Below are 23,019 nucleotides of genomic sequence, written 5' to 3'. Positions count from 1 at the left end.
GACCCCTTGGAAGCTCTCTCACTCCTGTTAAGAATGCACGTTCTAGATCCATCTGGTTTTTAATGTCACCCTCATTTGGTAAACCAATTCCCCAGGCCAGGGGCAGCTTCCTGAGTTTTAAAGGCAAATCCAGTCTCCTGAATCCAAAAGAAACCCAGTTCTTCTTGCTCTGCCCCAGGTAGAGCAATCGACTTGATATCAACAGTAAGAATCGATAGTGTCCTCTTGCTGGTCACGGGACACTAGGGCCGGATCGGGTGTCATGTCCTCTCCAAATTGGTCATTTCCTCCCTACTGGTGACGTGGGGAAGAGGGTTTGGATGGAAAGGTCCTCTGTACAGGAAGCTGTGTCCCTGATCCCAGCCCTCCATGGCTGCTCTTCCCATTCAGGGTGCTCAGGCCCAGCCATGGCAGAACTGTGCCACACGGACTCCTCGCTGACCGCCCTGGATGAGGAGATGCTGTGGGAGAAGATGGAGGACCACCGCTGCAGGATCGTGCGCAGCATCTGCCCCAGCCGCCTCACCCCCTACCTGCGCCAGGCAAAGGTGCTGGACCAGCTGGACGAGGAGGAGGTGCTGCACAGCCTCAGGTTCACAAACACGGCCATGAGAGTTGGTGAGGACCTGCATCCCGGCCACCGCGGCCCCAGCAGGCCCTTTCTGCAGAGCCTGCTCAGTGCAGGTTGCACCGGGAAGGCCCGTGTGAGGGCAGGGAGTGCAGGACTTTAAGGAACAACACCAAGGGGACCCAAGGTCCAGTCATGGGGACTGTATTAGTGTCCCAGAGCTGCCACAACAAATGATCACAAACCAGGTGGCTTAAAACAGCAGAAATGTCTTCTCTCACAGTTTGGAGGCCAAAAGTCTGAAGTCAAGGTGTCAGCAGGGCTGTGCTCCCTCTGAAGGCTCTAGGGGAGAAAACTTCTTGCCTCTTTCTGCTTCTGGTGGTCCCAGCATCCTTGGTTTGTGGCCACATCACTCCAATCTCTGCCTCTATTTTCACGTGGGCTTCATCTTTGCATCTTCTCCTCTTCTGTCTCTTATAAGGGCACTTGTGATTGGATTTAGGGCCCACCTGGATAACGCAGGAGGATCTCATCTTGAGATCCTTACCTTAATTACATTTGCAAAGCCTTTTCCAAAAAAGGTCCCATTGGTAGGTTCCTAGTGGACATAACTTTGGGACCCATGACTCAACCCACTCTAGACGTCTTTGGAGCTGATTCTGATTGTCTGATTAGCTGTGTTTATTCATTCAGAAACCGGGAAGCTAATAGTTTCATCACATAAGGTTGTTAGGAGAATTGAATGGGTTACAACTTATCAGATACTCATCTCAAAGCCTGGGCCATGGAAAGCAGGCAGTAAGTGGTAGCTATCAATATGACACTATTTGTGCCTGCTGCCTTATGACCATTAAAGGAGAAATGAAGTCAAGCTACTAATTCAAGCTGAGAGTGAGGGGATCTGGGTGGGCTGGGAAGGCCCAAGTTTCTCTGGGACCCAGGACCTGGGGCGCTGCTATTTGCTTCTTTCCCCCAACCTGCTTTGTATACATGTGTCTGCATGTGTCCACCAACAAACCTGGGAAGTCTTGAGAGCAAAGATCATCCTCCTGAGTCTTTTATCCCCCACTCTTAGCACTTGTGTTGTAGCAGTTCTTCAATAAATATCAGCCTGGCCCTTCTCGAGACTGACCACCATCATGGGAATAAATGGAGCAGTGAGGACCGAACCCCAGGGGCCCTGGAAAACTGCTTTGACCTCCTGATTTCTAGATGTGCAAGGATGCCCCTCCCTGCACCCTGCTCCCCTCATGGGAAGCCCGCCTAGCACCTGGTCAGCTAAGACTGTTCTCTCTCCAAAGGGCACTTGCTGGATTTGCTGAAGACTCGAGGGAAGAACGGGGCCGTTGCCTTCCTGGAGAGCCTGAAATTCCACAACCCTGACGTCTACACCCTGGTCACCGGGCTACAGCCCAGCGTGGACTTCACAAACTTCAGTGGTGAGAGCTGGGTCTTTGATGTAACCCGGGGTGAGGGGGTGTCCCGCCTTGACTGCAGGCCGTTCCAGACATTTCCCTGCTCCCTTCAAGCTGACATTCTGTCCCTGTGCTCTGCATCCCCCCAACCCCGCACTCTGGGGGTGAGGAGACCCCCTACACACACACTAACCATAGTGGGGGTGGGTAGGCAGAGCCCATGACCTTGGGTTCTAAAAGAAAAAGTTTGTCCCCAACTATCCAACACCAAGAGAAGAACCCTCACAGGTCGTGGAATCTGCATTTGAGAGGTGCAGGCAAAGAGGAAGTGTGTCATTTCCTGGAAGACCTTTACTTGGTGCTTGAGGTGGAGGGGAGCCCGGTCCCACCCGGTCCCACCTGGCTCTGGCTCTCAGGAGGGGCCGCCAGAGGGGAAAAGGAGAGGAGCTGCTAAGTAAAGGTTTACACCGGCTGGGTGGGAGATGAGGCCATGTTTATTAATTGAGTAATTTTAGGCTTCTCTGGAGGAGCTGTTGAAAGATTTAGGTATTCAAAGGAGCAGGCAACATCACTCAAAACTGTGGCTAAGAAAACGTTTCTGCCTGTTTGGCATCACAGTCCATATTTATGTGATTCAGAGTTCTGTTATATAGATTCTTTGCTATGTTTTCCTTAGGATGACATAGAACGAGCATTGAGCACGGCTCAGCCGACTGGGGGGAAGTTGGGTCTGAACAGCAGGGTCCCACAGGGAAGCCAAGAAGGGGTAGTCCTTGTATCAGAATCGCCTGTCACACTTTAGTTCACCAAAATATTCAGTCCTGTTGACCCTGGAAGCGTTTAAGGCGACCAACAGATTAGGGTGGGGGGGTCCTGCTTGAGAGTCCGGGCACAGGAAGCAAGACCCTGGAGGATGAAGAGCCCCTGGGCCCACGGCCCCGTCCCACAGGGCTCATGGAGACGTCCAAGCTGACCGAGTGCCTGGCCGGGGCCATCGGCAGCCTGCAGGAAGAGCTGAGCCAGGAGAAAGGGCAGAAGGAGGCCCTGCTGCGGCAGTGCCAGCAGCTGCAGGAACACCTGGGCCAGGCCGAGGCCCGGGCCGAGGGCTTGCGCCAGCTGGAGGCCGACCACGGCCGCATGAAGCACGAGGTCAGTGCCCACTTCCACGAGGTGCTGAAGCTGAAGGACGAGATGCTGAGTCTCTCGCTGCGCTACAGCAACGCGCTGCAGGAGAAGGATCTGGCCACCACGCGCTGCCGTGGCCTGCAAGAGGAGGTATCGGGGATGCCGCTCGGGGTGCCCATCCTGACCTGCTGCTCCCCACCCCGTGCCTCTGCACTCGCTGGTCCATCTCCTGGAACTCCCACCCCCACTCCCTGTGACGCCCCTGCAGGAAGCTGACCTTTCTCCTCCACCAGGGCCCCCTTGCATAGGCTATGTGGCCTCGAGCCCGCCCTGCCCTGTAATTGCCTGGTCTGCGAAGTGCCCACCATGGGGACCCCGCCTGCCTGTGTCTGGGGGCCCATCTGGCTATTCTGGGAGTGGTGGACCCACCCAGGCCCCACTCCCCTCCGGCAGTGTCAGTAACCATGGGGACAGTGGACCTCTATCGGCCCCTCCTTTGTCTTTCTCAGCTGGTCCTGGATTCAGGTGGGAGAACAGGAGTGTTGTTATTTAGGGCCCCTTAGACCCCAGCAGTCTTTCACTCATTTTTCTGTTGAGGATAATCATCTTCTTATTGACCTGCAAGAGTTCTTTATGGAGGATATTCATTCCTTGTCATTTTGGCATTTGCTTTTGCTTTTAACTATGGCACTGTTTGATTTTAGTTTTTTGTTTTTTTTTTTTTGCGGTATGTGGGCCTCTCACTGTTGTGGCCTCTCCCGTTGCGGAGCACAGGCTCCGGACACGCAGGCTCAATGGCCATGGCTCATGGGCCAAGCCGCTCCGCGGCATGTGGGATCCTCCCAGACCGGGGCACGAACCCGTGTCCCCTGCATCGGCAGGCGGACTCTCAACCACTGCGCCACCAGGGAAGCCCTGATTTTAGTTTTTTAAACTTTATTTAGAAAGAATTTATAATTTCCCCAAAAATATACACATAAAAATACAAAGGACTCCCACATACCCTTACTTTATCACTTGTGCTCTCTCTCTCTGTCTCTCTCTCTCCACACATACACACACTTTTTCCTGAACCACCTGAGTTGTGTACATCATGGCCCTTTACCCCTAAACATTTCAGAGACTATTTCCTAAAAATAAGATATTCTCTTATATAACCGTAGTACAGTTATCAACTTCATAAAATTACATTGATACAATCCTTTAATCTAATCTACTGTACGTGTTCCAGTTTTATCAGTTGACCTAAATTACATCCTTGATGGCATTTTCCCTCCAGTCCAGGATCCAGATCAGGATCAGGTATTGTACCAAAATCGCCAGTCACACTATTACTCCCTGCAGCTAGTAAGCAATCTGGGGGTCAGGGGGAGGCGTTTTGAGGCCAGCAAGCACCCCTGCTCCTTGTCGACACTCCCCTCTGGACTTAGCCTCACCGGGGATTCTTGCTCGAGCGTGTCTTTACTCTAGTGGCTGCAGAATGATAAGCCCCATCTCCAGTGCTTTCTCCAGTGACCAGTTTACCCTCGGCATCCTGGCTGTGAGAACGAGACTTTCCTTTTCCCCACTTATGCATCTGTTATTGACATAGACATGTGGATTCCCATTTCCAGTGATCTAAAACATATTATTGTCCTAAGTGAGTTTGGTGCTCAACGTGTCCTAGATTTGGCTGTGGGAGCCCCATCAATCTGCTCTGTGTCCTGGGACATGCCCCCGCATTTTCTTAGCACGGACTTTCTTTGCATCATCACAAAATATTCCAGGATCATCTCGTACCCACCCTGCCTCAGCTCCAGGGTCAGCCATCTCTCCAAGGAGCCCCAGTTCCTTTTAGAGACCAAGATCCAGTATGCTCATTGCTACTGGGGTGTCTTTGCTTCTCGGCCCTTTCAGTGGACAGGGCTAGGAAACGTGCACATAGATACACAAGTATACATACACATACAAATATGCATAGGCACATATGCACGCAAGTATGCATATACACGTACATGCACATGTTTTAGAAATCATGAGTTCACGCCCAAACCTCTAATTCCAGTAGATCCCCCAGGGTTTCTTCTTGCTGTGCCCCACTCCATACTGTGTGCTCTTTCCTCAGTGAGAACCCTAGCTCCCACTTTAACACATTCCTCTCTTGCTCGGTCCTGTGGTACATCTGAAATAGATTCAGAATTGCTTTGCCCGTACCAGTACAATGGACTAGACTAGGATTTGTAATTCTCTCCCTGCCACCACCCAACCCTGCCCTAGGCTGAGGGTCTTTAGTTAAATACTGTGTTCGTAAGTTATTGTGGCTGCCCTCCATCTTCTCTTTCTCTGCCTCTGCCTCACCCCCCTCTCTCTCTCCCTTCATGTGGTTACGGCATTAGCTTGAAATATAATTAGGTTCATTTGTTTGGTTTACTTTCAGTTTTAGGCCTCCTCCTTCCAGATCTTAATGATTTAATTTTTTTTTTTTTTTTTTTTTGTGGTACACGGGCCCCTCACTGTTGTGGCCTCTCCCGTTGCGGAGCACAGGCTCCGGACGCGCAGGCTCAGCGGCCATGGTTCACGGGCCCAGCCGCTCCGTGGCATGTGGGATCTTCCCGGACCAGGGCACGAACCCGTGTCCCCTGCATCAGCAGGCAGACTCTCAACCACTGCACCACCAGGGAAGCCCTAATTTTACTTTTTGAATCTGGAGAATATGATATGCCTAACCTAGTTATTAGCCCATAGCAGGAACTTGGTCATTGCTTATGGAAAGTTTGCTAACTAGATGTCAGAGGGAAAAAGTCCAAGCCCAAATGTTCTTCCTTCTCCACTTGACCCCAACCCTGGAGTGAGTGCTGAACTCCACCCTGACATCCAGACCTCCTGGGTTTGCCTTATAGGGAAACTCCCCTCTTCCCAGGGACACCACACCCGAGATGGGGAGAGGCCAGGCCCATCAGCTCGAGGTGCAAGTTTCTCTTGGACCACTACCCAGCAGGACCGAGGCCAGCAGGATCTGGCCAGGTCATTTACAGAGCTCATAGCCCTGCACATGCAGCCCACTGGGTGGGAGGCGGCTCATACTAGCACACAGAGTTCAAGTGTGTCTGAATAGACCAGGTCCTGTATTCCCAAGTATCTCTGCTCTATTTGACTTGATTTTCCTCTTTTTTACTTACTGATTTTCATGAATCCAATTTCCCTTCATCTGACGTGTTTAGCAGAATATGGAAAGGCAGAGAAGCAGGGCCATGCTGGAGGAGGCTTACTGGACATTCATTCCTAGCTGTGCTGGCTGTCAGATGCAAGAGCTGGTGGCCAGGGCTCCTTGTTCTGTCCCTGAGGACCCCAGCCCAGTGATTTAACCCCTACACCTCATCTGTAAAATAAAGCTAAAATGCCTTTCCTGTCCCGCAGGGACTGGAACTATTCATTAGGTAAAATCCTTTAATGGATTTTGAAATCTCCGGAGAGGGACCTCTTTGAGTATGAACAGCATCATCCTTAAGGAGAAAGGTTGAGAACGACAGCTGGCTCCTGGTCTAGTGGAGAAACAGCAGTTACATTCTCCCTCTTGATCTCCATCCTGGCAGCTGTATCTGATGAAGCAAGAGCTGCAGCGAGAGAAGATGTCTTCTTCCTGTGAGCGGGAATTTCGAGAGCGGTCCCTGAAGATGACGAATGAGCTGGAGCCTGGAGATGAGGAGCTGAGCCGCCTGAAGGAGGAGAATGAGAGGCTCCGCTCCCTGACCTTCAGCCTGGTGGGTTCTGGTGCCTCCAAGGGTCAGCTTCCTGCCCTGGTCCCCACAAGATTCAGCTTCCTTCCCTGGTGGCCAGCGGAGAGTGTCCTTGACCTTGGCCTGTGGCCTCCAGACTGTGGGATTTCTGACAAGTGGTCCTATTGAGGTGTGGCTAAGACCTGGGTGAGATGAAACCTAGTGACTCATCTCCAGGGCTCCTTCTCACATCCCTCCTTCTCGCTCTTCCCAGCCCCCAAATGTTAGCAGAATTGATAGCTGTTGCACACATATTCGAAAGTCTTAGTCAGCTGGTTTGCTGCTGCCCTGTTGTTTGGAATAGATGAGGCTGATTATAAATGATGGGATTAGCTTAAGGTTGTGGGAGCGGGGCAACGTTTCTGCCTGCAAAATATTCTGCCGCCCTGCCCACGCAGGCATGAGGGAGTGGGGAATGGTAGGATGCAGAGAAGTTAGTGATGCCAAAGCCTTGGAATTATGCAAGCCCTCTGCCTCTCCTCTCCAATCCCTTTCAATCAATAAATATCTATTTTTTGAACTAATCCTTCAATAGACGTTCATGGGGTGTGGGGCAGGCCGCCACCTGGCACTGCCACCCCGTGGCCTGAACTGTGCCATCACTCATAAAAGTGAGCATGAGCAGGGAATGACCCACCCGTTGGTGTTCCCCCTCCTGGAAGCTCTGCTTGTGGATTTGTGGAAGGAGCAGCCTGAAGCTGCCTAAACAGTGGAGGTGCTATGCTACCCTCAGAGGCTTTCAGCTTCCTGTACTTTGTTTCCTAGCCATGCACACTTGGAGCTGAAATGCATGTTCTCCATTTTGATTGCTGACCTTGCCTTTTTTCCTGCCTGATGTGCAGTAATAAGGCTAAATCCGTCCACACACCATCCTTGAAGCTTCCTGCCTCCGATCCTTGGGACGAGATGATGGGGATGCTTCCCCAGGGGCAGGCCTTTGGGGAGCTCAGGGTCCCTGGGCTGACCTCTCTTTGCACCAGGCGGAGAAGGACATTCTGGAGCAGAACCTGGATGAGGCCCTGGAGAGCAGGCAGGAGCTGGTGAACCGCATCCACTCTCTGAGGGAGCGGGCCATGGCCGCTGAGAGACAGCGAAAGCAGGTGACCCTTCTGGGCTGTGTTTAGGGGCCGGGCTGCCTTGGGGAGGAAGCAGATTCTTTAATCCACACTGAGCTTAAAACCAGCTTTGCCTAACGAATGCATGGGCCTGTTCGTTGATTTCTTTGTCAAAACTAGATTGGGCACCAACCCACAGTCAAAGACTAGAGGTCACGTCTACTTTGTGGGGTGGGGAGAAAACATGTCAGGCAAACAAGTGACTAAAACACAGAGTGATTTCAAGTAGGGGCCCCAGGGTGAGAGCCAGGGATTTCTTTAGTTGCTATAAAAGGCAAGGAGAGGATGAGAGAAAGGAGATGGTGGAAGAGAATGAGGCAGGTAGAGGGAAAATATTTATGCATTTTGGGACATGGAATAAACAAAACACAAATAGACATGCAGCACCCATGCATATTTTGATGACCAAATTAAAATATAATCAACCCAGCAACTCTGTAGATGCACGTGGAATCCAGCACTTAAGAAACGAGTGTGAATTCACCTTATTTCCCCTCTAGAACCACCTCCCTCCCTCTCCTCGAGGCTCCCCCACCATCCATCCTCAGCCCCGCCCTCACAGCCGCTGACCTTCATGGGCCATGTTTGTCCCCCTCTGTCCAGTACTGGGAAGAGAAGGAGCAGACCCTGCTCCAGTTCCAGAAAACCAAGGTGGACTGCGAAATCTACAAGGAGAAGATGAACGTCCTGCAGAGCCAAGTGGTCGAGCTGCAGAAGGAGCGGGACCAGGTACCCGGGAGAGGCAAGGGGCCGGCCTGGGTGTCGGGCTGAGGGGCTCCGAGAACAGAAGGTGCTGCGCCCGCGCCGGCGGAGTCTCGGGAGGTCGGGAGGCTCGGGAAGGCCCCGCCCCTCTGGGTGTGGCCGAGGGCTGGCCGGCCGGGTCACCCGCCCTCGGTGGCAGCAGGTTCCAGACTCGGGGTCTCTCTCCCGGTCCCTGGGAGGTTTCTTGACTCCCCTCGACTGTCATCTCCTGCCATGCCTGCTGTACAGCGTCCTCCCTCTTTTCATTTCTAACAGGCGGTGTTTGTGTGCACCCCACCTATTGGGTGTTACTAAAACTACACACATTTACGTGAACTGTAAATGGTGGTAAGCTGCAGAATGAGCTGTGTATGGTGCGCACAGGGGAAGTCCAGGATAACCGCGGGCCAGAAATGGGCTTTCTCTAGCTGGACTTCTGCGTGGTGGCGGCACAGCCTCTTTATCCTCTGGGCGTCGATCCGTTCTATCTCGGCTCGCAGGCCTACTCAGCGAGGGATGGATCCCAGATGGAGATTTCTCAGAACCTGGCAGAGAAGGACGCACTCCGCAGGAAGGTGTTTGAGCTGACAGACCAGGTCTGCGAACTGCGCCAGCAGGTCCAGCGGCTACAAGTGCAGGCCGAGTCGCTGCCAGGGGTGAGCTCTGCTGCTGCTTGGGTGGGGCGGGGGGTGGGGGGGGATGCAGGGTGTGCTGGGGTGGGACCGAGCCGGCCGCACGGGCCCTGCTGGCACCACCGGATTCAGCTCCATCCACCACGCTGGCTCCCGTGAGCAGACTGTGTGGTCAGAGGTTGAAGGTACCCAGCTGGGAAGGCTGAGTCTCCTTCTGCATTTCCTTTTATGGTAATACTATGCACCTCATAGAAGGGGTAGCTTAGTGGAAGGTTCTGGAGTCTGTAATGTGTGGTGTTTGATGAAGAAAGAAGGCAGCATATGAAGCTGTGCAGGCAGCCACTTGCTCTGGTGGACGATGCCTTCCTGGGATGCTTGAAAGTCAACTATCTGAGAGCTGAGTGATAGACACGGAGGGAGCTATGTTCTCAAAGAACTAAGATTACTGTAAAACCTCTAATTATGGTCTTGCCGGCAGCTCCAGCTCCAAGGCACCCTGGTGGGTGGGCGAGACTCTTCAGAGGTGCCCAGGGACCTGGGTGAGGCACAAGCAGACCCTCCCCTCCCTATGCAGGGGCCCTAGCCCTTCCTTCCTACCCACTTACCACATCAAATATGTTCAAAAAATATACATATGTAGGGCTTCCCTGGTGGCGCAGTGGTTGAGAGTCCGCCTGCCGATGCAGGGGACACGGGCTCGTGCCCCGGTCCGGGAAGATCCCACATGCCGCGGAGTGGCTGGGCCCGTGAGCCATGGCCGCTGAGCCTGCGCTTCCGGAGCCTGTGCTCCGCAACGGGAGAGGCCACAACAGTGAGAGGCCCGCGTACCGCAAAAAAAATAAATAAATAAAAATAAAAAAATATATACATATGTATAGAAAAAAGACTGATGGACAGATAGCAAACTGCTAGCTGTTCTATTTCTGAGTGTGGGAGGATGGGTCAATTTTATTTTCTTCTCTAATCAGCCTGTTCCTCCCCACCAATATTCTTTGTGGAGTATGTTTAGATATATTATACATATAGTATGTATTATTTGTATAACCAGGAAAGAATAACAGATATTATCCAAAAGGAATACAATGCAGTCACCAAGCCGGTTGCTGCATGTCCCCTTGGTGGCCAGCTCCCACAGTGCTGGGTGTCCCAGGCTGGGAGGAGGGGACATAAATGCTTTGCCTTGAAACCAATGAAAGGAAACCACTCGGAAGGCTGGAGACAGGGTTTGGGACTTGGTAGAAACCCCAAGAGCAACCAAAGGACGTTTCCTGAATTAACCGGCCTATCCGGGTCTTTGGCAGCCCAAGCAGGAGGCAGGAGCCAGGGAGCCCTGTCCAAAGAGGAAGCAGCGGCTGGTGCGCATGTTTGCTCTCTGCCCATGGGAAAACAGCGATGGCAGCTCCTCTGAGGTATGCCAGTGCCTCTGCCACTGCTGGGGCCAGACCAGGTTCACCCTCGTCTATCGGGACAGAAGAGGGTCTGGCACATAGTAGATGCTACAGAAATGCTTATTAAGTGAACCAAGGGGCTACACCTGGATCTACACATTTCACCTGCATCCTCCAATGCCACACTCTGCATCTTGCATGTTTACACCCCATCAGCATGTGACCCTCACTAGCCAGTAATTTGGCCTCTCTGGGGCTCAGTTGCTTTATATGTAAAGTGAGACAACGCTACCCATCGTATAGATTTATCATAAGAAATAAGCAATATAAAATGTAGAAAGTAGGTAACAGAGTGCCCAGCACATAGTAGGTGCTCAATTAATGTGGCCTGGCTCTTTGTTCCTCCCTTCCTTCCCTCTTGCCTCCTCTGCCCTGTCAGTGGGAGGCTGTGGTTTATCATCATTATACTCTTTACACAGTATGGCAGCAGGAGAGGTGTCCCAGGGGTCCCTGTGAGAGCCCCATGGTGACTTCTGCCCCGTCCTCCTCCAGTCTCAGCTCTGGTCTGACCTGAGCGCCACGTCCAGCCGAGAGCTGGTGGATAGCTTCCACTCCAGCAGCCCTGTGCCTCCCAGCCAGCAGTCCCTGTACAAGCGGGCCACAGAGGACTTCTGGGAAGACCCCTCGTCTTTCAGGTAGAGAGGGGCTGGTAAAGGGATCGGATGACTCCAGCCCCCTGGCAGCTCACTGGGACATTGGCTTCCATCTTCTTCTTATGCTTTTCAGTGGCTGCCCCAAAACCCTGGAGGTGGACCAGGGAGGCTCCCTGGGTGCTAAGAAGGGTGATGCAGATTTGGATTATGAGATTATAGACAGGGCAGGTGAGCATATCCCCCAACCTCTGCAGCCACCCCACCACCCCTGGGCTGGGCTGGCAGAGTCAGGCGGGGAAGTGAAGACAGGGATCTTCAGGGAGGCAGATGAGACACCCCAGTTTCTGTCCAGGGGATGGGCAGAGAGGAGCGAACTTGACTACTGCACTGCCCTGGGCCTCTGGGAAAATCCAGACTACCTGGCAGTTCAAACCAGTGTCCAGATGTGCCGTGCTTACTGGGCGTCCTTTGTTTTCACCTGGAGGCTAAGGGAGTTGCATTCACCTCCACATCCAGCTCGGCATAAATGTTCAGACAGCTCCAGGCACACACCTCGTCTCTCTGTCCCTCCCTGCTCCGACCCATGGACACTTGGGCCTCCCAGTGATATCAGAGGGCAACAGGCTTCCATCCTCTCTGTTCCTGGCCGAGGCGCCTGCTAGGAACATTTCTACTGGGTGTTGGCACCTGAGACATTCCCATTTCTCCTGTGGCTTATTCCTCATATTTGTCACTTAACTGGTCCTCCCTCCTTCTCAAGGCACAGACCCCTCACGGGCAGGCTCCTTACTTTGCCACCACTGCACACCTGCCTCCAGCCTTGGGCCTTGCACACAGTAGGTGCTTAGCACCCTCTAGATTTCATCCTACGGCCACCAAGGGGCGCGCATACCCCACGCTGTTCTGCCTAGCGGCACCTTTAGGACAGACGGCCCCAGGCTTTCTGTGGGTCACATGACCAGAAACCTTGCCTTTTGCAAATTCATTGCCATTTTTATTTATAACGGTGATCAACTGAGAGGATCCACCCCAGGTATAACCAACCAGGATGTAAGAGCACGAACAGGAAGAGTCATTGCTCTTTTTTTTTTTCCTTTTGTCATTATTCTGCATAATGTCCTGGTTCATATAACTTTAGTGGAATTGACCTCAAATACATCAGGAGTGTATAATTTCACTTGGCTTTGAATGTAAGCACAAGTGGCTGTTTGCCTGTGAGCTGGGCACAGGCTGCCTGCAGCCGGCAACTCTTAGCTCTCTGTTGGCCCCTCTGGTTCTTGTGAGCGGCTCAGGAGGTGAGAAGGGGAGCCTCACCTGGGCTGGGGGCGGTGTGCCATCTGCCTCACAGGACACATATAAAATACAGGCCTTGGAGAGACTCTGGGGACATCTAGTCCTAGGAGATTGCCAACTCAGAGGCCTGCCATGGCCAGCTGGTCAGCAGCGTGGCCTGGGGAGACAGGAGGCAGCCGATGGCCAGTGCCGGCGATGGCTGCCACACAGAAATACACATCCAGGGTTATGCCAGATTTGATTTCTCAAGTGAAGCCAGAAATCCAGATTCCCTACCTTGTAAAATGCTAGCAACTCATTCAAAGATTGCAAAAGGACACAATGTAGGTTAAACTCTGGCAGATGCAGCTCTCCACCAGCTACTCCTATTTTCGGGGAGGTGAATCAAGGTTCTACGCATCAAGGGAGGGAGGGGCAAGAGAAGGTTCAGCCTCAGCAAAAGACAGAACAGGTAGGGGGGTGCCTGTGGTGGCGGCACTGAGGTTGCACGGGTGAGCCAAAGCTCCTTCAGAAGGGGGATGACCTTGAGGGGTAGGCTGGCTCGAGGCCTAAGCCCGCGGCTTCCTCCTAGACCTCCCTGAGTCCGAGAACATCCTGCAGCTGTCTTCTGGGGGCCTCCACCTCTCCGCCAGGTGAGCAGAGGGCGGGGGCCAGGGCCAGCAGGTGGCAGAGCAGAGTGAGGACTGTGTCCTCACTATCAGCCTTTCTGAGGCTGGGGAAGGAGAATACCAGAGTGATGGGACTAGAGGGGGCAGATGGGGAGACGGCCTGGCCCGACCTCTTGCTCTAGGATGCATGAGCTCTGGCCCCTCCCTTTCTGCAGCAGTGTCCCGCTGAGGCGGAGGCCAGCCCGCAAGATCCTGAGCCAGGTCACGGTGCTGGCCTTCCAGGGGGACGCGCTGCTGGAGCAGATAAGCGTTATTGGCGGGAACCTCACGGGCATCTACATTCATCGGGTCACCCCGGGCTCCGCGGCAGACGAGATGGCCTTGTGCCCCGGCACCCAGATTGTGATGGTGAGTGTGGCACCAACCCCTCGAGCCCCCAGGATCCTCTCAGGGGTGGGGTCAGTGGGAGGGGCAGGTAACCCAGGAAGCCACAGATTCAACTTGACAAAGATGTATTATTGGATAGGCCCACGCTCCTTCTTGGGCTGATGTAAAGCAGAGTGTCACACATGTTTAGAGGAGAGTCCTGGTGATTCTCATCAAAACCCTGCACGCTTCTCCACCTTGACATCCTTGAACTCTGGAGGGTGAGCCTGTGAGCTGTTGTAGTCTGGACTATGCACCAGTTGAGAGGGCTTTGGGGATGCAGCAGTCTTTTTTTTTTTTTATTAGTCTCTGTTTTACAACAAAGTGAATCAGTCATACATATACATCTGTTCCCACATCCCCTCCCTCCTGCGGATGCAGCAGTCTTGACCCAGGGATCTGATAAAGGCTACATAAGATTCTGATGTGGGGCTTTTTTTTTTTTACTGTAATGATCTTATCGTTACTTTGTGTGTATGTGTTAAAATACATATAATAAAATTCACCATTTTAACCATTGGGGGCATCTAAAATTTTTTTTTACTGCAAAATATTCATTAAACTGCAAAAAACATAAATGTACAACCAAATTATTATTAAGTGAACATATGGGCAGGGAGGTGACTTTGATGTAGCCTAAAAGCAGAATTATTAAACATCAGGCCCTTTAAGAATAGCAAGAAATTCTCGAAACAGGTGTCACCCATTCCTCCCAGGGTAGGGGGGTGTAGGGAGTGAAGGCAAGCACTGAGAGGGAGAGGGAGGGGCTGAGGCCTCAGTCAGGACTCCCTCGGACCCCATGGCTTCTCTCTCGCTGTCTGTGTGCTGAGCTGAGTTCTCATGTGTCTCGAATGATCACACACAGAGCTCCTGACGTAAGCATCAGTCCACCCAATATGAAAGCCCTTCGTCACACTTCTAACAGTCCTCGTGAGATTCTCAGTTATCAGCTCATGTTGTGGTTAAAGCAACGGATCCCCTTTATGAGACAGTCCTGATATCCAAATGGGGCCAATTAAATCCTAATAGCGTTAAAAACATATCTCATTTTTTTTTCTCATTATAAAAATATCTACTCTCCTAAACCAAAACAACACCGGGAATAAATGAATGGATGAGAGCCCTGTTGATTTCACAGCTGGGGAAGGAGTGGCGCGAGGGGTGCCCTGGCATCTGGTAGGTGGAGGCCAGAGATGCCACAAAACATCCTGCAGGGCCCAGGACAGCACCAAATGTCAATAGTCCCAAGCTGAGGACTCTGCTCCAGAATGCTCTAGAATGGAGCATGTTGGAGAGCAGACACTCAGTGCCCAGTGGCGATCTCAATACATGATCCGGGGCAGGAACGTGTGTATCCAGGAGGCGCTGCACCAAGATGTCCCGACACAGGGCTCTGATGGGTGTGGGTGGGTGTCTGGGAAGGAGTGGGTCTCCTGCAGGGCACACGCCTGCACTCAGATCACAGCTGCAGAACCCTGGTCAACAGAGGTGACCCTCATGATTTGCCCTCAGGTGGATTACAAGGCAACAGAGCCCTTGTCCAAGGCTGTCCTGGAGGGCATGACCCTGGATCGGGCCGTCAGACTTCTCCAGAGGGTGAACGGCTTCTGCTCTCTGTCTGTGAAGGTCAACATGGAGGGTACACACTCCCCTGTCCTGTCCTACCCCCCACCCAGAGGCCACCGTTGCCAGTGCTCCCAGCCCACTGCAGAGCCAGGCTGAGCCCCAGGTCTGCAGAGGCCCCCCAGGCAGAACTGTTCTCATGGGAAGAGAGCCCTAAACTTACCTGTCCTCATGTCCTCTTTGATCAGGTTATAAGAAGCTGGTCCAGGACCTAAAGGCCAAAGTGGCCACGTCAGGGGACTCCTTCTACATCCGGGTCAACCTTGCCCTGGAGAGGCGGGCAGAGGGAGAGCTGCAGGTGCACTGCAACGACATCCTGCACGTCACAGACACCCTGTTCCAGGGCGGCAGCTGCTGGCACGCCCACCGTGTTGGCCCCTACAGCACCAAGGGCACCGAACAGGGCACCATCCCCAACTATGCACAGTGAGCAGCTGTTGTGGGCTCCCAAACCCCAGAGAGGGCCCGGGGAGCTCCCCGGGGGGGGACATTGCCTGGCCTCACTTAGTGAGGAGGCCCCCTCCTGCCCAGGAGAAACAGCTTTCCTGAGGCTCCCTCTACTGCCCAGGGATACAGGGTGGGGCACCTCAAAGAAGTGGAACCCCCAATGTGCTACCCACTAAGTTCACTGCTTGGATGGGATTTCTCTGTGAAATGGGATGGACCTCAGTCCTAGAGCATTCTAGAGTATTTGGGACCAGTTCCTCATCCTCAGCACTATTGACATTTGGGGCTGGCTCACTGTTTGTCGTGGGGGACCCTCCTGGGCACTGTAGGATGTTGAGCAGCATCTTGGCCTCCACCCGCTGGATGCCAGTAGTGCCCCTGCCCCCCTAGTTGTGACAACCAAAAATCTCCAGACATTGCCAGTGCACCCTGAGGATAGGTGACTCATCCTGCTGGTATGTCCAGGACTGCCTTGGTTTTAGCACAGAAAGTCCCATGTCCTGGGGAACCCCTCAGTCCTGGGCCAAATGGGACAGCTGGTCACCCTCCCTGGGAGCAACAGCACCCCTGCTCAGAACCATGTTCTAGATCGACCATAGGGCACAAAGCATGGTGTCTCATCTGGCTCCTCTCAAGCGTTATGGCAAATTCTGTCACCTGGAGATCAGACTCAGCAGGTGCAGGGAGAGGCCTGAGACTCTGCATTTCCAACCCCCTCCCTGGGTGATGCCAGGTTGAAGTCCTCGGGCCACACTGGGAGTAGCGAGGTTCTGGAGCAGTGGCCTCGACCCTACTCACACTGTGTCGCCCGGATCCCGCCTCGGGACAATTCAATTAGCATCTCCAGGCTGAGGCTCTGCAGGTTTTTAAAACCCCAGGAGACTATCATAGCTGCTGGGGTGGAGAACCGCAGTGGGGCCAGTGAGGGTCTCCCAGAGCACTGGGCAGGGGGCCCACCTCTCCTGTCCAGCCCTCCCTGCAGCTGGGCTGGGGCCTTCCTCCTCTGTGCAGGGCTCAGCAGCTGCTCATCGCCCTCATCCAGGACATGGCTCATAAGAGCACCATGACCCGCAAGGTGAGGACCAGTCAGCGCAGGTCCTAGATGCAGGGTCCTGCTTGGGTGGGCCCTGCCTCTCTCCCCCAGCTCACATCATCTGGAGGGCGGGGCCCAATCAACCCCTCCTTCCACCCAGAGGGTCCCAGCCCCTCCTGGCATGGGCTGGAATACAGGTGGGTACTGGCTGAGGGTCCCAGGTGGAGAGTGTAGGCTGCTAACCTGAGGGAGGTGATCCGGCGTGTCTCTCCCCCGGGACCTCCAAACCTTCACCTGGGTCTGCGTGCCACCCCGCCTGCAAGCTCCTCTACCGCGTGCAGATACGTCATGTATGTTCTCTCCGTCTTGCTCCCTCCATCACCCCATTTGCCTACCATCTGCCCCCCATCCTTATTCCCCACTGAGGCCAGGCACTGTTGGGTTCTCCCAACACAGAGCACTCAGCTGTCCCTGAGCAAGGCGCTAGGGGAGCCCCCTGGATCATGGCAGGGCTAGGTGGGGGCCCCTACTCTTCCCTCTTGCTTCCCACGGATGCCCTGCTCGGGAAGGGGGCTGGGGGGCTCAGCCTGAGGACCCTCTCCTGCCACCCTCTGTCACCTACCCCCTGGCATGGGGCCTGGGCCTGCTGGCTGTTCAGCAGGCACAGCCTGGGAGTCCAGGGACCACCTTGGATTTGCCGGCGGCGGGGGGGTGGTGCCAGCCCCCCAGCCCCGTGGGACGTCCCTTCTCCCTTGTCCAGCAGCCTTCTGGGGGAACCCAGAAGCTGGTCCGCATCGTCAGTATGGACAGAACCAAGGCCAGCCCTCTGTGGTCATCCTTTGACGGGGGCCAGTTGGACCCAAGCCAGGTAGAAGGTGAGGCGGGTGGAGCTGGTGGAGGGTCTTTGGAGGCTGCTGTGGTTGGTGAGCTGGGTCAGGGTGATGCCACTCATCTAGGCCAGAATCTGTCTTTAAGAACCATAACTGACGTCCACCTGCCCTTCTGGAGAGCAGCTGAGCTACACAGCTTTAATGTCCTTTAACTGACACTCCTACTTCTGTAACCTGCCTCAATAAGACTGTCCAAAGCCACTGGTACAGTCATCTGGACAGCAGTCCTTTTAGAATATTAAAGTCTGAACACTCTCCAAATGCCCAACACTGCACAAACCAGTGGACCCTCAGACAACTGCTGAGTGATTGGTGTGGGCATGAGGCCGTGACAGAGGCCGGCACAGCACAGACCCCTGAGCCGGTAAAACTGTGCAATGAGATAAGCAGAAGTGAATTTAGAGAAAGGTAAATCGTTTTGAGTTTATTTTCTTCTTGAAAAGTGTTTTGAGTGCCTAATATAACCTAAATGACCAGGAGAGGAGATCAGGGACCCGGGAGGGAGGGAAGGACTGGGATCACGTGTCCCTTGAGGCTGAAGGAGAAGACACAGGAAGCTTCCAGATTGTTTGCAAGGATGAACATGGTTTCTCTATCCTCCCTGTGAGCCAAACAAGGAAAAGGTTTTAAACTGCAGCCTACGAAGCTGATCCTAGAGAAGCACAGGGAATCTAATCAACAGGTACAAAGGAATCAGCCAGGGCAGGTGTGGAGGGCATGGTGCATCGTGTGGGAGCCCAGCGTGCCCTGTGTTACTTACTGCAGGTGCCAGGGCTGCAGTGGCGAGCAAAACAGAAACAGGCCTTCCTGGGGGTGGGGGCCTGCTGCAGCCTGGCGCCCGGCCTGCTCATGGCTCCTTCCTTCCACAGACCCCTCCACCGTGTGCTTCTGGGCCGAAAGCTACTTCACCCTGGTGCCCTACACCCTGGTGCACAGCCACAGGCCCAGCCAGCCCCGGCCCGTGCTCTTCGTGCCCAGGGTGGTCGGGAAGATCCTGATGGAGAAGCTGTGCCTCCTCCAAGGGTTTAAGAAGTGCCCAGCAGGTACGCTGTCTCCTGGGAGTCCCACCTGACTGTCAGGTGGCAAGGAGAAGTATTTGCTTTCAGGAGGGCAGCACGACCAGAGGAGTGTCCTGGGGCTGCTGAAACAAAGGACCACAAACCAGGGGGGGGCCTTAAAACAGCAGAGATGTGTACTCTCACAGTTCTGAAGGCCAGAAGTCTGAAGTCAAGATGTCTTTGCAGGCTGCACTTCCTCCAAAGGCTCTAGGGGGGAGTCCTTCCTGCCTTTTCCTCCTCTGGTGGCTGCTGGTGGCTTGTGACTGCATTACTCCCATCTCTGCCTCCTTGTCTGTGTATCCCTCTGTCTTCACGTCACTTTCTTTTTTTTTTTTTTTTCCGATACGCGGGCCTCTCACTGTTGTGGCCTCTCCCGTTGCGGAGCACAGGCTCCGGACGCGCAGGCTCAGCAGCCGTGGCCCACGGGCCCAGCCGCTCCGCGGCATGTGTGATCCTCCCAGACCGGGGCACGAACCCGTGTCCCCTGCATCGGCAGGCAGACTCTCAACCACTGCGCCACCAGGGAAGCTCTTCACGTCACTTTCTTACAAGGAGCCAGTCATGGGATTTAGGGCCACCCTACTCCAGTGCGACCTCATCTTAACTAACCACATCTGCAAAGACCTTATTTCCAAATAAGGTCATGTTCTGAGGTTTCAGATGAACATGGATTTGGGGGGTATGTTATTCCTCCCAGTGCAGCTCTGCTGGCAGATAGGTTTGTACTTAACCGGAGTCATACAACCAAAGGGCTCCATCCATCTAAGCAAAGCCACTCAGTGTAGGGCCATGGAGATGCACTGGCCAGTGGGAATATTGGGTCCCAGTGGCCCTGCTCAGCAGGAAAGGTGGCTCAGCTGGTTGGAGAGTGGAGAGCAGGAGTTAGCTCCTTGGCTTTCTTCCATCCACCAATCACTGGTCGGTGGCTGCCTCAGAGAGTTAGGCTACAAGCTGAGAGTGAATAGGGCCCTGTTCTTCTCCCATGGAGTTCACAGAGGGGACAGAGAGAAGCAAGTGTGGCCCACGCAGTTCCTCCAGTGAGCACCTGCTGTGTGCTAGGCTCTGTGCAGCGGGCTAGAGATAGAGTCCAAGAGGCCCTCAGGGTCTATTCTGCTCCTCTGGAGACAGACACCTAAAGACATGGCAGACTGACCCATCTTAGCTCCACAAGTGATCCAGAGAGGGATTCTTTGGAGGGGGTGGGAGTGGGGCTGCAGTCTGATGGCAAGACAGGACAGGAGTTTGCGAGCAGAACCAGAAAGTCCAGGCTGAGGGAGCAGAGTGTACAAAGGCACCGAGGCACAGACAGCACCATGGGGAGGCGGCGAGTGCCCAGATGTGCCGTGTTATGTGGTAGGCAAGGGGACGTGATCAGGCCTGATCTTTGAATGCCCGTTTTCAAAGCAGAATAGAAGATGGACTGGAGGAGGGCTTGGCTAGGGGCTGGGCCAGAGGTGGTACAGCAAAGCCACAGTAGGGAGAAGAGGGCAGCCCCAAGAGCTGTCTGCCAGCTGTCTGCAGGATCTGGTGACGCTTTGGAGGGTGGAGGCTAGCAGGAGGGCACGTGCAGTTCTCACTTGGGAGACTGGGTGCTATTCAGGAAGAAGGGAAAAGTCAGGGTGTGTTTTAACATGTTTATACAGGGCAGAAGTTCTCAGCCTGGGCACGACATTTAGGGCTGGATCATCCTCTGTTGTGGGCTGTCCTGTGCATCACAGATAAGCAACACACCTGGGCCTCAACCCATTAGATGCCAGGAGCATACCCCCTTCCCAGAAGTTGTGACAGTCAGAAATGTCTCCAGACATTGCCAAGTGTAACTTGGGGGTAAAATTGCTCCTGGTTGAGAACCACTGATTTAAGGGATTGAAGGGATTTCTGGGTGTTAAGAAGTTGCATATGTAAATTCGGAGCTTGGGAAGTGATGGGAGAAGGGTTTATCTACATTTGTCCATCTTTCCTTCTTTCCCTCCACTCTTCCCTCCACCCAACCTTCCATCCATCCACCCACATCCTGGCACTGGCTAGGCACCTGCTGTGTCCAATGGTTTAGGGTGAATGTGCAGGGCATGGACTCTTCCAAGCAGGAAGAGCAGGGTCAGGTTTATAAAGTTTATAAAGAGGACACCCTAGAGGAGGACACCACAGAGCTGGTGGGGGTCTGTGGGGGCAGACCCATGGGTGTTCAGCATGGGGTCCTGGGGGAGCAGCTGGGTGGGTGACATCCCCATCAACTGTCACCTTCAGCATACTTGAGCCAGGAGGAGTATGATGCCTCCAGCCAGAGAGGGGACATCATCCAGGAGAGGGAGGCGTCTGGTGGTCGCTACTGTGTCACCTGCAGAGCAGTCGAGTCCCTCATGGGAAAGGTAAGGGGTGGGGTGGGGGCTGTGAGGAACTCCATCTCCAGAGGACGGCAGTGGGAGAAGGAAGGGCCAACCTCCAGGGCCCCCTGGACACCCCAGGTTGGTGCTCATCTTGTCTCTGGCTCCATCATGGAAAGACCAAACCCCGTTTCTGCCATTTGGTGTCCACGTGACCTCGGGCGGAACTTTTAACTTCCCTGAGCCTGTTTCCTCAACACAGGAGATGTTTAATAAACATTTGCTAAATTAGTAAAGTGGAGATAACACTCCATGATTTAAGGCTCAAACAAATATATGAAAAGAAGCTGTGAACTATGAAGTTTTGTGTTGATACAAAGCAGTCAGAACAGCTGTGAGCCAGAGGCACAATGGCCCCCCATCCTTCACAACCCCAAAGAGGTTGATGGGGCCATCCAACTCCTAGGATTTGAGCTCTACGCAGTCTCCCTCAATCCCAATGGCCTATGATTTCTAGATTTCCCAGGCAAAAAATCAAACGGATGGAAACTTTTTAAAACTGTACAGCCAGCACCCTTGTATACAAAAGGGCATTCCCGAATTCTTCTCCCCACCTCCTTTACAAACTTCAATCTTGCCTGTACCCTTCTCACCCTTCTCTCCCTTCTCTCAGCATCACTCCTGGGTGTGGGCTCCGCTCACTTCCTCTAAGGCTGAGGCTCACTTCCCTCCCCTCTCCCCCCAGAACACCCACGCCCTCCTGGACGTCCAGCTGGACAGTGTCCGCGTCCTGCATAAGATGGAGATCTTCCCTATCATTATCCACGTCTCCATCAATGAGAAGGTGGCAAAGAAATTCAAGTAGGTGCACCCCTGGGGGCTGGTGGTGAGGTTTGAATGGGCACCAGAACTCCCCATAAGGCCCATGGTGACCACATCCAGAGCCCGTGATGGGGTTTCCAGGATCTCACCTCGTGCCAGCCTTGGAAGTGTCACAGGGCAGTTCCCCTAAAACATCCAGGACAGAGGTCCTGCAGCCCACCCCCGGGGAGCAACCCAGAGGACAGTAAGGTGAGACCCTAGAACCTGAATGACCTCGGCTGAGGCCACGTTTCCTGGGGTAGAGTTAACAGTCCATCTGTGTTAGGTAAGGACAGAGACTGAAAAACACTATTTGGTCCATGGGTGGGACAAGCCCAGATATCCTGCTGCCCCCTCTATGAGAACCGAAGTTATAAACTAGATCCGCCACCCCCACCCCCACCCCCGTTAGTGCAACATCATCTAGGGCCCCAGTCACACCTTCTTCACAAGGCACTGGGTCCCCTCAAAGCAGGCCATCTGTGTCTAGGGGCATCTGTTGCATCATCGGTCCATCCAGGTCCCTAGGATTCCAAGCCGGCGGCTGATTTCTGGGGCTCCGTGCTGGGAGGCTGGTGCAAGGCTCTGCCTGAGCCACCCTCCCATCTCTGGCTCTGGCAGGAAGGCTCTGCAGCGGCTCGGCACTGCAGAGGACCAGCTCCTGGAGGCTGCCAGGCAAGAGGAGGGTGAGCTGGATGAAGTGCCCTGTCTGTACAGCAGCCTGGCCCCTGACAGCTGGAGCGACCTGCATGCCCTGCTCGGCTGCGTCCGCCTGGCCATTGCAGATGAGCAGAAGAAGGTTGTGTGGACAGAGTAGAGGCCTTGCTGATGGCCCCTGTGTCATAAACAAATTCAGAAAATGAACATGGTATATTTTACTAAAATAAAAAGCTTTTACACCGCTCTGGCTTGTGGCTTCCCCACCATGTCCTCCAGGATGGAGTTGATGGGGGTGGGAAGGGTGATGGGAGCCCATCCACTTGAAGGAGAATGCCTCCCTTCTGGGTTTTCCAGGCAGGCGGAGGCGGGGCAGGTCTAGAGCATACCATGAGTACTGTCTGTGC

At 53.9% G+C, this 23,019-nt stretch overlaps 1 protein-coding gene across 1 annotated transcript; it reads left to right on the top strand.

The window, feature by feature from the left end:
* Positions 1-407: 407 nt before the first annotated feature.
* On the top strand, positions 408-22,772 carry CARD14 (caspase recruitment domain family member 14; the record flags this gene model as incomplete). Its single annotated transcript, XM_079725229.1, has 20 exons — positions 408-618; positions 1,870-2,007; positions 2,933-3,258; positions 6,681-6,848; positions 7,844-7,963; positions 8,582-8,707; positions 9,220-9,375; positions 10,653-10,760; positions 11,292-11,434; positions 11,526-11,620; positions 13,257-13,317; positions 13,509-13,701; positions 15,232-15,358; positions 15,531-15,768; positions 16,801-16,864; positions 17,583-17,697; positions 18,582-18,755; positions 21,018-21,139; positions 21,840-21,955; positions 22,577-22,772. 20 exons carry the CDS (start codon positions 408-410, stop codon positions 22,770-22,772), a joined length of 2,997 nt encoding a protein of 998 aa, XP_079581355.1.
* Between the last annotated feature and the right edge of the window lie 247 nt (positions 22,773-23,019).

Source organism: Hyperoodon ampullatus (genome assembly GCF_949752795.1).
Source record: "Hyperoodon ampullatus genome assembly, chromosome: 19".
NCBI lineage: Eukaryota > Metazoa > Chordata > Mammalia > Artiodactyla > Ziphiidae > Hyperoodon > Hyperoodon ampullatus.
This window is presented reverse-complemented; position numbering and strand designations above follow the sequence as displayed.